General features: G+C 40.0%; 1 protein-coding gene across 3 annotated transcripts in view; it reads left to right on the forward strand.

The window, feature by feature from the left end:
• The window catches only part of SUGCT (succinyl-CoA:glutarate-CoA transferase), a 332,254-nt gene extending 320,486 nt beyond the window's left edge, over positions 1-11,768 (forward strand). For all 3 annotated transcript variants that reach the window (XM_064506601.1, XM_064506602.1, XM_026121394.2), the window contains one exon: positions 11,431-11,768. In XM_064506601.1, the coding sequence (XP_064362671.1) occupies positions 11,431-11,594 (164 nt within the window). In that variant the 3' untranslated portion in view covers positions 11,595-11,768. The remainder of the gene's footprint in view (positions 1-11,430) is intronic.
• Positions 11,769-12,602: the final 834 nt, after the last annotated feature.

The raw sequence follows: 12,602 nt of genomic DNA on the forward strand, positions 1-12,602 counted from the left end.
GTCAGTAAAAGCATTTTGCTTTTCAGTTTAAAGGGGAGCTAGAGGAAACAGTCAAATATTAGGAGGTGGAAAAAGAGAGAATGGGGAAGTATTTTAATGAAACTGATCTGTGCACATTTAAGATGGGATATTGCTTAGGCATGGCTGGTTTCAATCTGATTTTAATTTTTGTTCCCCAGCTTTTCAGTTGTCTCCTTGAGCAAAAAAGAGTCTTTTTAGTTTAGTTTAGTAAGGGGATAAGCAACTGAGCTTTGGATGGCTTCCTAACCTTGTGCCTCATTCCTCTTCATGGGTGTGTCTGACTCTTAAATTTCTGTTTCTTAATCCTACTCTAGTCTTTGTGGGCGAGGAGAGATGATTTCTGACTCTTTTGCCTGTTGTAGGGTAGAATGCAACAGTGAAATCCCTTCTGACAGAGTAAAGGCTGGCAAATGTTAGAAACCACAAGAACTTATATACAGAACCAGCCTATACTTAACTAACATATACACACTCGCATCGGCATGCCCACACAACCAAAAATCAAAGTGAAGGCTGCTGGGTTTGAAATGGCTGTTTCTCTGTGCCCCATACTGCTTTGATATTTGCAAGTCGACGAGCTGAATATCACATGTCAGGGATTGGCAGCAGACAATGGAAAGCCAAAGCTGTTCCCAGTCCTTCACACTGAGACAATATTGATCAAATTGTCAGTTATAAATCTGTGGAAAAAAAAAAAAAACAGCCTCATCTACAATGTGCCCTCTCTCTGCCCCACTCCCAAACCCTGATCTAAGCACTCTGTGTCCCTTTAAAGAATTTAAGATTTAAACCGATGGTTGCTTTGAAATAGGGAGCAGGAAAATAGAAGTGGCTAGAAAGAGTTACATATCTAGTGCTTTATTTTCCCGTGCTAAATGAAGGGCTGTTCGCTCTTCTGTCTACTTTGAATACCAGATGCCTTTGGACAGTCAAATTGAGACATCCTAAAAGAGAAAGATTTTTGGATGTCCTCAGCTTTTTCTGAAAACTGGGCCCCCTTTAAAGATGTCTCAAGTACGACACTCAAGAACAGAGTTGTCCCAAATTGCACAGTGCTTTTCAAAACTCAGCCAACATTTTTAGTAGCCTATGCCTCAAGGAGTCTGGGCACCTTACCCAGAAAGAGCTAAAAATGTAATTTGCAGTTCTTCAAGTAATCCAAAACAAAGTATCAAATCCCTTCCCATCTTCCTTTGCCAGGGAAAGTCCCTGCGTGCTGGAACTGGCCTAGTTCTGCTGCGCAAGGGACAGCAGGAGTAAATGGAGGGTGGAGTGGGAGAGCTTTTGGAAGAGTGATCAGGCTGTGCGTAGTGCTCAGCCCTACTTAATCACGGTTGCCTTGCTTGAGAATCAAGTTCCAAATATTTCCATGGTGCTCAAACATAAAGTTACCTGGCCGTCATTTATTCAGAAGAATTTCAACCATCAGAATTTCCTTGGCTGTGCTACAGCTGATGACTTTTTCCATTATTCTAATACTCTCTCAGCAGATCCGTGCTTGGTGTGGGTCACTAACCAGGCGAGAAAATACCGACTGATGGCTGAATTTTCCAACTGTGAAGGTTTATATGTGTGTACATTGTGGCTGCAGAGGAACAGTCTAAGGCTGTGTGGAATAAATGTACATGGCAATAAACATACAACACATGACAGATGCATGATTTGACATCCAATTAAATGTCTGATCTTTGCCTTTTTATATGAGAACCCCCTTTTGAGACTTAATCCTTTGCCCAAAACAATGGATTGTTAAGGAAAAAGTATCAGTGTAAAAGTCTTCAGAAGTGATCATGAATTGTTCTGCTATGGGTGGACTGAAAAAGGCTTTCATTTCTCAATTTCTTTTTCTTTACAGTATAAAATTGGTGTCATAACACATTAACCATGCTAAATTAATGAATAGATTGTCTGTACTAATATACATATGTATATTTTAGTGAGTTTGGGGAACTAAAGAAAAGCTATTGGATAAATTGCTTCTCTCATGAGCTATTTGCCACCCAGCTCATGTCGTATTCTGCCTACCAACTCTCACTGCTGAAGCAGCTATTACAGTGGGTTTTAATACCATAAAACAGGAGCACTAGGTAGCATAGGTGGCATATGTAACAGACGCGTCTGATTTTAGAAGGAAACTTAGAGAAGGATGATGGGAGTCAGGACAAAAAATCATCTTAACATGAGTTCCCATTACAAGCTGCTCTAACAAGAGCTGGTTCACTCCTTGGAGGTATAAAAAGGGGTCACAGAAAAATGCTTTTGCCTCTGTGGAATAATCTGTGCCCTGTTCTGATGTCCACACTTCCAGAAGGGTACAGAAATAACTAGACAAAGACTTCAAGGAAAGGCCACAGAAAAATGCTCACTGGGAACTGGAAGATCAGACTTGTAATGTGAACCTTGTCAGGGTGCTTGGGGGTGATAAATGCATTTGCAAAAGTTGCTTAGAAGAGTGTATTGAAAATGCTTCTGAATGTCAGCAAAAAAAGCCTGAATTTTTTTGGTTTTAAGTTATTTTTACTGGTTGTTTGTAAAAAGCTTAAAGTCTCCTACCCTGAAAAAGTGCAATCTTAGCGAGTAAGGGATGTGAGAGGAAATTATACCCAGCCTTAGGCTCTGACTGAATATTTTTCAGTGTGCATTATGTTGCCTCCCTGAATTAAGGAACTAGAATCAACTTCAGGTATCAGGACCTCAGCTGGTTGCCTGAAGAGTACGGAAGAGCTCATCTGCTCCCACTCTGATGGTGCACAGCTGGCCAAGAGGATTACTTTCGGGTGTTCTGAAGAGCCCAAGAATCCAACCTATAGCTAGAGACAGGATACAGGAAAGGACAGATTGGTGTACTGAGGAGATACAGACACTTTTCTAGGCTGGTGTGTCTTGTTCAAGCATGCAGGGTCATACTAACCACAAGAATGGGACTGGGAAATAGTTTTCACGAGGCTCAGTAGGAGGGCCCGCAGGAGCTTTTTGCCTTCCTGTGCAGCTGGGGGCATGATTCAGCTTCCAGGATCATGTGAGCGTATTGCAACTAGTCTGTTCTCTGTCCTTTCAGGAGCTGCATTTCAGGTGGCATTTTGATTTCTCTTGTTCCCTGTCAGTAGCACACTTCTCACTAATATCTCTCATCAAGACATAGTAATTAAGGCCTTTGGGCTTACAATAGAGATAACTAAGTGAAACAATATGTGCTTTGACCTCTTCAGTATCAGAGGAGGCTCTGTCTTAACCCTAACCATGTTGTGTGGAAACAGTCTCACCCTAGGAGCATTTCAGAAGTTTCATGGATTTTATGCCCAGAAAGAACCATTATGAGCACATAACCCGACCTCCTGCATAGCACAAACCTTTCAACATCACCTCATCATTTCTACATTAGGTACACATCCTGTGGTTAATCTGCATTCAGTGGTGGGATTGTATATTGAGTTATGTGTCAATTAGATTATGAATTGAGACAAATTACATTGGATTAACTTGAATTTTCAGTAGTTTAGGCTTGCTTGCATACATTTTTCATCTGAGATTTTTGCAAGGCTTCTCCCAGTTCTGCTTCTCCTTTGCCATCTACTTCTTCAGCTCCTTCCTGGAAGAGCAATTTATGTTAAACTAGAGGTGTCTAGCTTCCTTGCCTTGGGGCTTGCACAGCCTGGACCTACCTCCCGCAGTACTGTAGCAAAGACACCTAGAAGTTGTTCCATACGCAGTGGTACTAATTATTGCTTTCCTTTAGACTTCTGTCCTTTATAAACCCTTTATATACTCCTTATGGTAAGCTGAACTTTCCTCATGTCCTGTATGCCATGTCTCCCTGGTGAAAGACACTATGTGTTAGATGACTCTTAGAGAGGGGATTCTGTGCTTATTGGTGAGCCATTTGCAGCAAAACAGAATATATAGTGGCAAGTTCTTTTTTTTTTAAAATGCCAGCAGGGCACTAATTTGGGTTTCTGTCCTTCAGCAGCTGCCAATATTTGCCAGAATGGTAGGAACTTAATTTTCCTTGAGATTTCTGCACTTAGGTCAAGATTGCCAGGTTCAGAAGTTATTGTGTAGAGGGCAAGGCAGACAAACAGATGATTAGAAAGACAGCACAGACACATAAACTTGTTTCCTTAGGAAATGAAGCTACAGATTATTACCCAGGGAACTTATGGATCTTTAAAATTGCTACCCCTGAGTATTCTTACTAGTTATCTTGCTTCCTGTCTTGCTTTGAATCTTCTCTTAAGGTCTTTGGGGGTTTCATGAAGGAGTGGAACCTTATGGGTCTGTACAAAACGTTAGGCAAAATTTTCAGAGTTGTGAGGCGATGCATATGGGAACCAGTAGACACCGCCTTTCTGCAAGATTCTTAAAGCTTTTTGGTGCCAAGAGTCATCTCTCAAAATTATGTTATTCGAATAATGTAATTATGCAGAATCACTTTCAAATATGCAACCAGAGTGACTGAGAAGCGATTTCCTTTACCCCAGCTGTTGTGCAAGATTAATTAGGTATAATTAGTATGATGACACTTTGAAAATGTAAAGCATTCTATAAATTTTGAGTGCTATTTACACTTACTTTATCCAGGATGTTGTTTGATACCATAAAATGTATTTTTATGCATTTATATATATGCAGTTTCATCTGAAAAAAAACTTCTGTAACTTTGACAAAGAGTTTTAGGAATTATGTAGTGGATGCTTTGGATGCCTAAGTACGGGTTTAAAAGTGATCCGACTTTTAAACACCCATCTATGGCTCTCACAGGTAAACAGTTTTTTTTGATTTGCTTGTAAATTCCTTCATCTCACAGTGGTTCAGTATTTACATTCTTGACTCTTGTGACATTGGATATTCATCACAGCTCTGCCATGGCCATCCACATTTGCCAAATGATAAAAGGTAAACAGATGGTTTGTAGATATTTCTAGTATCAGTATTATTTACTGCACATGCATCTGTGTTTGTATGGCACCTAACACAGGGTTTGCCTTTTTTCTTGCCATTTGAAAAAGTTCGTCTGTCCTCTCCACTTTCAGTCACCCATTCCTACTGTACTTCACCCTGACGAAGTTTTCCACCCTCTCAGCTATGCTGGATGCCAAACAAACACTTCGTGTGGCTGTACTTTAAGTGGGGGAGGATGTAGAACCCGCCATGAGGGAAGGAGGACCGAGTCTTCAAATATTATCTTTGTTAATTGCTTTTTTCCCCAAATCTATTACAAGTTGTTCTTACACGGCAAATGAACAAACCTAATGTAGAGCAAAAGGAAAAGATTTTTCCCGGTGATGAAAAAGATTCCTGAGAAATCCCCCAAGCTCTCAAACTTTCAGATCTTTAGTAAGAAACAAAAAACCCTGTAGTTAAGATGCAGTTAAGCACAGTTAAGATGGCACAGATACTTCGTTCCAGACGTTTTGTGAAACCTGTGTGTTTCACAAACTTAGCCATACTAGCTGCACTTTTGGGCTTTTGTGTTTTATCAAGGGGAAGAAACTCAGCGTAACAACAGTTTAACCAAGTTGGGCTGTAGTGTGTGTTCAGCCACCCCATCTACTTCTCATCTGTGAAAAAGGGATTAACAGAAATCATGGCTGGGACGAAAGGGAGGAGACCAGACACTGGAAATGAGGTCTCCTCTGGCTCACTCCTGGTAACATATTCCTGAACACAGCACTTTAGCTCTCAAATGTCCTTTCTTGCAGCCACTAAGGCTCTTTCTCTGACCCATTCCCTATTCTTTTTCTTTTCATTGCCTTAAAACTCGCTTCTTGTTTCCTGCTGATCCTCCACCTAGGCTGGTTTCATAACTAGCTGATTGAATATCCCAAACACTTGCACTGTAGTGAGTATGGAAGCTGGGTGTAAATGTATTGGCTCTCGTCCATCTCTGCTGACTCTTGACTGTATTTTATTGGAATTGCAAAACTGTTATGTAGCAACACCATGATATTTGGAAGAGGCACAAGCATTTGGTTTGTTTTTGTGTAATTCCTGCATGTATGTAGATTATTCTGTGAGCTGAGGTAGAGCTAACTAATCAGTGGTGTTGGATTTCTCGTAGCTCTTTTTAGTGAACGTAGATGATGCTGTGGTGCAAGCAGAATGTGTACATATACATCAGTTCAAATTTCCCCCTTCTTTTTCCATGTCCCACTTGAATAATAACAAATAATCATGACTTTTCCCTGAGCTTGGCTGTCCCCGGGCCTAATTCCCTCTACATAGTTTGAGAGTTAGATTGTTTCAATATGCTCTAACTTGTGTTGTAGCAAAAGTATTATCAAGTGACTGCTGCGCAGTGATGCCGGATTTCTATTTGTTAAGACAAAGGAAAAGTTATTACATTTATCCACTCTTATATATTGTGCTTTGCTCCTTTTATATGATTCTAATTCAACTTTAAATTCTAATACTTGTTGAATAAAACTGAGGTGCAAGTATCTTGCAGTGTCCTGCTTATTACATTGGTTCACCTTTATATCAGTCATGAAGATTTTAGTCCCTGCCTGTACTGTAGCAGACTGTTGCACTAGTACAGATAACTTTTGCAGCTCAAGATGGAACTGATACAGGTACTAACTCTGCTTCTGCAGCCCTAAATCTCAGAATTGCCCTGTGACACATTCCAAGGAGTGTCACATATTTCACCTGTTCAGGGTGAATGCATTTTCATTCTTGAGGGTCCTTTCTGCAGCAGGATCCTGTTTCAGTGGTTTTATCTCATTTTGTCTTCTGCTTTAATCTGTTTAATGTGTCTTAACTTAATGGCTTTGTTTGATGCCTAGATATATTATAGCAGATAGGTAGCAAAGAAGTAGAATTTATAATGATGATGATGATGTTGAGGTGAAGTACTGGGAAAGTCTTGCAGATAGCTTGGTACAGTTGCTATGGTAGTTGCAAGTGATACAACGTTTGACTAATTTTTGCACTATTAAGCTTTGAACACTGTGTTGCGCACTGCACGTATTTTAGCAATATGTGCCAAAGAAGTCAAAATAATGGAAAAAGATTAGCCTAGGATTTTACAGCTAGAGAATTTTAGAGAGTAGTCAAAGAGCGCCTTGGGTTTTATTTACTAGCAATAATAAATAAAAGAAAAAGAAGCTCCTGAAGTCTAATTTAACAGGACAAATGTAAATCACAGCTACTGCTCTTTCCTTCATTGCTTTCTTCAGGTGACCATATCCATTCACTTAACTTTGTGGCTGAGGACAGTGTCCTGCTTATAGCAGAGGGGCCAGAATACCCCAGTGCCCGCTGTCTTCCACCCTCCAGACAGTAACCCTGCCACTACCCCCAGCAAAGGCCTGTTTCCATCCGTGTAACTCACCCATGTGCAAATGCTTCTGACCTCAATTAAAGCAGTTCACCTCTCTGTGCCTCAAGGGATGGTTTCCTCATAAGGCAGTTGTGTTTAATTAGCATTTGCATAGCGTTCTGCTGGTTGCTCTCTGGGAGCATTGTTCAGTCAGAGCGTGGGATTGCTGAAGCCTGACTGGCAAGCTTTGCACCCTCCTGATGGACAGAGAAGCCAAGTAGAATTTACACAAGGAAAGAACAGAGAATCGTTAATGATGGATCATTAGCAAGGAGCTCCTTTGAATGAATGCAGATAACTTTATAACTCTATCAAAGTGAAAAGTAGCATGATTAATGATGCATCAAGTAGTAAAGGCCCAAGGAAGACACTGATTTTGTAATTGCAGTGCAATTTTCTTGTTTGCTCTAGTTTGTAAAATTAATTTCTTTGGGAAGTGGGAAACATTCTATGCTTGTGGTGCATTTAATATCAAATTTGGTTTTCTCTCATTAGAGGCTTTATTCAGTGTCTTTTGATATCAATGCAACAACTCGGATTTTGATGTATGCAATCTTTACACTGGCAAAAATTTGCAGAAGCAAGTGAAAATCATCTAGAACTATTCAGCTAGTTCCTTGAGGGTTTGCTGATTTCTCTGTATGAAGAACTGTCAGATACAAACAGAATTGAGATTGCTTTAAATGAATATCTTGTTTTGTTTTTTTGTTTTATAGAAATTGCATAATAATTTTATTGCTACTTTGAATTTCTAGACTAATCAGCCTTGAAGGGGCATTTTTGTTCAGAAATTATCTTCAGAAGCATTTCAGTTGGCACAGTTAGATTATTTCTGTGGCTTATATTGGGGCCAATTCAGTCCTTAATCAGTCCTAGGGAGACGAATCAATACAAATATGGCTGAGTGACATATCTGTCCCTTTAAAATGTACTGACCTCTCACTTGAAATTTCACCTGAAAATTGAACTCAATATGTTCAAAAAGTGGATAGAAGTAGGGGAATAAAATAGCAGAAAATTTATCCCTGATGGGAGCTTTTTCTTAGCTTTCATGATTATTGCTGGGTAGAAGGGACTGTGAGAGTTCCCCTGATTCAGCTGAACTAGTCCTAGCTCAGCAAGGTAGCATCAGCTATGCCAAAGCAGTTCTCGTTCCTAAACACTTCATTGACAGGAACTCTGCAGCCTCCTCAGAAGACCCGTTCCCGTGCTTTACTACCCTTACCATTATACAAGTTTATTTTCTAGTGCCTAACGCCAGTCTCCTTTTCTTGCAATTTAAGTCAATTTCTCATCCATCGTGGACATGAAAAAAGATTATTTACTTCCTTTTTGCAGCAGGGTTGGTTTTACTTTTTGTTTGAGGGGTTTTGTTGTTGCTGTTTTTGTTTTTTACTTTTTGCTCTCCTGTAGAATCTCTTGAGGTGTTGTGCGTTGCTGTGCAGTGTGGGACCCACACCGGGCACTTTTCCAGCTGTGACCTGCCAGTACTAACTAGGGCAAAATTATTATTTCGTGTGTTCTGCAGCCTTCTCTCTTGTTTGTACATCCCTATAGGACGTTTGCCTTTTTTGCAACAGCATGATATTGTTGACTCATATTCATTTTGTGATCTAGAATAACCCCTAGCTATTCCTACCTTGCTATTTGTTCCCTGCCCTGTATTTATACAGTTGCATGTAGTTCCTTCCCCTTGACATTATTGAATTACACCATTTTGTCAGTCCACTTCTCTAGTGTAGCCAGGTCATTGTGAAATCTGTTTCTGCCTTCAAAGTAATCACAGTCACTTTTCGCTTGAAGTCCTCTGAAAACTGAGCAGGTACAATCTGAGTTGTATCAGCAGACCCACTAACGAATACACAGATTAGAGCCTCATCCTGAACAGATGCCTGTGGAGCTCACTTGAAACATTCATCTGTTTTAGAAGACCCCTGATAGCTATTCTCTGAATACAATTTCCCACTCAGTATCACACCTGGCTTAAGATTTACCTAGACCATGTTTCTTTACTCAGTTTTTGAAAAATAGCAGTGCCAAGTTTCTTTCTGAAGCCCAGATCTTGATCTGAGATCCTAGTAGTTAAGGGGCTTGTCTCACCTGACTTTAGATGTCTGGATTGTAGAGGTCTGCATCTAAGGTACTTGTCTAGCCTCTGTTTCATGGAGAAAGACAGGTGGTTGCAATTCATCTGGCCAGGTTTAGGCATCTGCCAGTATATGGAAAGAATTGCACTGTAAGTATGCCTTTTCCTATGCACTAACTCTAAAAGTAGTTAAGGACTCTAAGGAACTAAAAATCTACATGTAGACATGTCTACAGTTAGATGGGATGTATCTCGCCTCCGGTGCTTCTCCTGTGCAGAAAGACAGGAGATTGCATGGACACTGCTGTTCTTAATAGAAACATACTGGTTGTTACTCATCTCCTGAGTATTTTTGGTGTGATTATTTGTTCCAATATTTAAAGGAACTTGAAGTTAAAAGGTTTGGTCTCTAATGCCCCAGTTCTGCCTCCTTCCCTCTTTAAATACGGGAACCATAGTTGCCGTGTGCCAGGACATACTCATTATTCCCGAGTTCTCAAACAGAAGTGGCTTTGACATGTAATCTCCTTTTTCTTTAGGACTGGAGCGCATCATACCCACTTACTTTGAAAAAAACCTCTTTTTCTAAGCACCTTTTATCTTATTTTGTCTCTTTTTGAGCTGGATACCTTCACTTTGTTAACCACTTAATCATAGTTGATCTATTTAATGAAGACTGTTACAAAAACAGTGTATTTTGGCATGTTGCATGACCTCTGTCAGAAACTCTCCTCAGACAAGCAGTCACTCAAATAAGCAGTGACCTTCACTTCTCATTTTCTTACAGAATCGCTTCTCGTTGTGGTTCATTTCCTTTGCTGGCTGAAATGTCTCTGATTCCTTCAGAACTAAGTCAAACACTATTCTGCTTGATAAAACACCCTACGCATTTCTTTGCATTTCTAAATAACACTTCAGTGTTATTGGCAACTTTGTCATTAAATTCTTTTGATGGTATAATAAAGACCATAACTGTGAATAAAGGAATCCTTTTGGCAACTGTCCACAGCATCAAAGGGTGTTAAATTTTGCATTAAAGAAAAGTTTTCAACGGACAATTCTGGAAATTTTGGTCCCCTATTTCTCTATAAAACAGTTGTATGCATACACGGAGTGTATACCTCAGTTTTGATTACAGAGTAAATTTGAAGTCTATTCTCTTCTCTGAGACTGTCAGTAATAATATGGCTACTTTGCTGCAAGGAACTATGCTGAAATTTCTGTTTGGTTCGCTATGCAGGATAGCTAAAAAGTAAGGTCTGACTTCCTGCAATAGGCATGAGAGTCTTCAGCTCGTTGCGAGCTTCCCTAAGTGAGAGTTCCAACTTTGAAATGATTCCTGACAAACTAAACCAGTGCTGAGTTACTCACTGCTGCTACTGTCTGTATCTTTGGTAGAAAACATAAAACAAGCTTGGGATTGTCATTGCTGTGCACCATATCAATTCTGCATTGCCACAGGATAATGGAGCGTGCTGCAGAGCTACTTGAGCCGTTGCTAACTGGAGATGGTGCTTCCCATCGTCCATGGCACTGCTCTGACTGCCACAATGGTGTATTAGCGTGGCATTTCATTGAGTTCCCATGGTTACATTGCCAGGAGTATGGGGATTTCTGCAGCACATCCCACTGTGTGGCCTGGGCATTGCCTACATCATGCGGCTAGCAAAGAATGGTAGACATATGAGGGATATGCCTTGGAGCACTCCTGATGTACCTCTAGGAATGATGGGAAGGCTTCCTTAATGTTTGGTGAACGTTCAGTAAGTCTGCATTTGGTCAACCACCTAAAACTGGCTTATTGATCTATAACTGGCTTATTGTGAGCAGGAATTTGTTTAGTCTGTACTTCCAAAATATAACTTTTCTCTGATAAGCACTGAATGACCTGCTCTGAAAATGAAATACTTTCCTCTAAACCAACATGAACGGTTCCATATGAATACAGGTAGTTAATTTCGATAATAATTTCCTTCTTTTCTGTTTTTTTGGGGTTTTTTTACAGGACCAGCTGTCAGATACAGTGAATTTTCTATGTCACAACCCAAGCCGCCTCCTCTTATTGGGCAGCATACAGTGGAGATACTGAAGGGCATACTGGGGTACAAGGATGCCGCCATAGAAGAACTGCTCAGCACTGGTGCTGTGGCTCAGCATGAGGTCAGATAAGGAACATTAGCTACATTCTTTCACACTGAGTTCACATTACTTTGTCCTCTCTTTGCTCCCTTCAGCTCCCCTAACGGGACTCAAAGAGAAGACATAATTTAATTCCTAATTTTCATCCATGTGTGTTTGTATGATTTTAACACTGATGTATCAAATAAACAATCTGGTACTGTCTGAGTGAAAGATTTTCTTGGAGTGGGGGGGAGTAAATGCAATTATACAGTCCTGTGTGGATACTCATTTTCTATACTTTGTATGGGAAATCGAGTTCTTATCATAATTACAGTAATTGCCTAAATGTTTGTCCCCAGAAAGACATAATGTTAGTGAAAAGAAGCAGAACCTTAAAAATCTGTGTACTAGATTCTCCAGTCGCACAAAGCTACCTTGTAAAATTATTTTAGTACAAAATCAGTCATGTACAAACCAATGGTTGATCTGACTGATTTTGAACAGAATCAGCAGTCATGAGCTCTTTGTTCATCTCTGTTTTAAGCCATAGGTAAAGTAACCATTGCAAAAGTCATTTCTGTTCCCTGGTATTATTAATTACCAATACGTCTTTATATTACATTGCATGGTCATGACAATGCCAGCACGTTAGCAGAAATAAGCTGAAATTGGCACAGTTCTCCAGTTATAAAAGCAGCATATTCCAAGACTTGTTGAGAGACAAGCTATGATTGAATAGTCTTTCGTAATTTTATTCAAAAAGGCCCTTGGTACTATTAATTAAACATGAATCCAAACAAAATCATATGCTGGATGTCAAATATCAAAATCTGCCAGAGTTCTCAGTCTGGTTTTGTGGGTAGGTATTGAGCTCTATCTCTGAGCCTAGTTCCTACCCAAAACTCCTTTTCACTGTGAAGAAGACAGAGATTAAATATAAATCTGTTCAAAACTTTTGACTCGGTCCCACCCCATGATTAAAACCTTGTCAGAGTTGACAAACCTTCCTCAGATTCACTCGTACCATATTCTGCAGTAGGTTTGCTTGTAGAGTAA

This window comes from Dromaius novaehollandiae, chromosome 2 (assembly GCF_036370855.1).
Source record: "Dromaius novaehollandiae isolate bDroNov1 chromosome 2, bDroNov1.hap1, whole genome shotgun sequence".
In the NCBI taxonomy this organism is placed as follows: domain Eukaryota; kingdom Metazoa; phylum Chordata; class Aves; order Casuariiformes; family Dromaiidae; genus Dromaius; species Dromaius novaehollandiae.